The 2514-nt window shown below is 38.1% G+C and overlaps 1 protein-coding gene across 1 annotated transcript; it reads right to left on the reverse strand.

Moving 5' to 3' along the window:
• Positions 1-881: 881 nt before the first annotated feature.
• Positions 882-2508, reverse strand: LOC121938424 (1-phosphatidylinositol 3-phosphate 5-kinase-like). The gene is made up of 4 exons (XM_042481668.1): positions 2479-2508; positions 2098-2359; positions 1922-1996; positions 882-1389 (listed from the first exon to the last, which is right to left on the reverse strand). Exons 1-4 carry the CDS (start codon positions 2485-2487, stop codon positions 1274-1276), a joined length of 462 nt encoding a protein of 153 aa, XP_042337602.1. The 5' UTR covers positions 2488-2508; the 3' UTR covers positions 882-1273.
• Positions 2509-2514: the final 6 nt, after the last annotated feature.

Raw genomic sequence — 2514 nt, forward strand, 5'->3', positions numbered from 1 at the left:
TAATTGTTTTTTCAAAATTTTCAGGAACTTTTAATGCCCTTTTTTTATTTTCATTTTTAATTTTTTCAGAATTTTAGGTAATGTTTTTATACTTTTTAATTTTTTCCCCAAATTTCACTTTATTTATTTATTTATTATTTTGTTTACAAATTTCTTGCTTATCTTTGGGCCATTTCTCCTCTTATTGCCCATTGCCTTCTTCAGATGTTTTTGATAGAAAAATCAAGTCAATTTGCTCAGGTTTCATGGGATTTGAAAAACAAACAAACTTAAAAAAAGTGTCTGAGAGCCTAATCATTAAAGGGAGGAAACTTGTTTTTGGCATGAAGTTAATTTAGTTGGATATTTGTTTTTAAAATTTAAAAACAAGACATTAGTGAGGGTATCTGTCCGTCATGGTCATCAGGTTACAGCGCTACAGTTTTCCCCCGAGCTCAAAGTTTTTAATTCTTTAATTACACATTTTACTGATCAAAAGCATAGAAGCTAAAGATATTTAATTTATAAATCAAAGAAAATCAGCAAATCTGCACAAATAAATGCTGATGATTTTCTTTACTGATTAATCCTGTTTATGGATTGAAATGAATTGTTTGCTGTATAAAAAGTCACAAAGTAGTGAAAAATGACAAGTCTAAAATATAAAATTTACACTTAAAAAATAAAAAATATGGAAAATCTTCTGACTTGTGAAGCTTGAAAAAGCAAACATTTGGAGTTTTTGCTCAATAAATGACATAAATTATTGATTAGTTATCCAGAAAATTCAGCAATATTGTAGTTTGAAAGGTCTTAATATCAAATCTGATATTTCTCGTATTTCTCCGCCTCATTTACACCACAAAAAAAAAAAAAAAAAAAAAAAAGATAGCTCTCAGAGATCAGTGTTAATATTCTTTTAATAGTTACATAATCTCTGTACATTTACAAACTTTAAATTACACAAATTATTAGTTTGTTTACCAAACTATGAACACAAAACTGAAAGTTTTTCAGCGGGTCCTCGTGAAACAGTTTGGACTCATGGCACCGATAAAACAACAAACCCTCTTTGAAAGAAGGATAAATTAGAATCTGGTAATACTGCCGAGATAAAATCTGGTCTGAGACGTTTTGGAGACGACCAGCGTGGAATGATACTGCGCTGCGTTCGGGTCTGCGTACAGTCCGCACAAACGCCGACGGCGTCCGGTGTGCTTGTGTTGAGCTCGGGTGCAGAGCAGAGTGAGTACCTGCGGTTCTTTATTTTCGGCACTCGGACTCGACGCTCCGCTCAGCAGTTGACGCCGAGGCCGGTCCAGTGGTCGGGAACCATCAGGAAGTATTTGTCCATGGCCTCGCAGAACCGAGCTCTGTACAGCTCCGGAGAAACCACGGTGGGCATTTTCCCTGAAGAGACGACATCAGAGACAACTTTCACAAATCCAGACCGAGCCGCGCAAACGACCAAATATTACAGATTAAAACAAATGTTTAAATGTTTAGTTTAGTTAATAACTTTTTTTTCAACTGAAAAACTTTGTCAGCACCTTTTTATGTAATAAGTTAAAATTTTTAATTTGTTCAACTCACAGCACATTATCACAAACTGCCTCAGAAAGCTTCACAGTTTTTTGGGGGTTTTTTGTATTTAGTGGACTGACAAGAAACAATTACTCATATTATTCATGTAGGCTATCAAAAGTTTATTTGGATTTGTGATATTAATTTATGTAAAAAAAAAACAACTCTGTGTGCCTGGAACTATAAGATGCTGCCACAAAAATACCACAGTACCACGCCATATCGACTTTTTTCCCCACAACTCATCACCAAAGTTCATAAAAACGGGATAAAAAAATGATGCCGAGACAACAAAAAAACAAAAAACAGCATGTTATTAACAGGATGGTTTGAACGTTTGCTTCAGATTTAGGCTCACCTTGACCTCCCAGAATTCCAGTGGATTTGACGACCATTTCCAGTCTCTTGTCCCAGGTGAACGTCCTGATATAATCTGCAGGACGAACATTTAAACGGCAGAAGAAAACATCAGAACACAGTTTTTATCGTTCTCTCCGAGTCTGACGCTGAAAAACAAACAGCTCCTCCTCCCACCTATGATCCCGACCACCAGCTGATCCGTGGCGTCGTCGCGCCCCACCAGCAGCGAGTAGTCGATGATGAGGTGGCTGGACAGGAAGTAGGCGTCGCTGTGGATGGCGGCGCGCAGGATGGCCTTACAGTGGGAGCGGATGTACAGCGGGTTGTCGTGGATCAACTTCAGAAGGTTCTCGTCCAGCAGAACCACCTCGCAGCTCTCCTTCCCCGAGTCCGTCTTCACGTTACGGTTCCTCAGAGAACCTTTGAGGTCGAACACCTGCAGGAGGGACAAGTCATGTGTGTGTGTGTGTATGTGTGTGTGTGTATATATACACACTGACGGGGTACATTTTACTGCACAGTTCATACTGATATAATAATACTTAAGATTAATACCTGAGCCATCTTGCGTCCGTAGAAAAGGTTCTCCAT

This window comes from Plectropomus leopardus, unplaced genomic scaffold, assembly GCF_008729295.1.
Source record: "Plectropomus leopardus isolate mb unplaced genomic scaffold, YSFRI_Pleo_2.0 unplaced_scaffold29454, whole genome shotgun sequence".
Taxonomy (NCBI): Eukaryota; Metazoa; Chordata; class Actinopteri; order Perciformes; family Serranidae; genus Plectropomus; species Plectropomus leopardus.

Coding starts and splice junctions, on each gene's coding strand:
- LOC121938424 (XM_042481668.1), bottom strand. Junction 1,997..2,097: donor GCTGGTGGTCGGGATCATAG/GTGGGAGGAGGA, acceptor TTCGTCCTGCAG/ATTATATCAGGACGTTCACC. Junction 1,390..1,921: donor TGGAATTCTGGGAGGTCAAG/GTGAGCCTAAAT, acceptor TCGTCTCTTCAG/GGAAAATGCCCACCGTGGTT.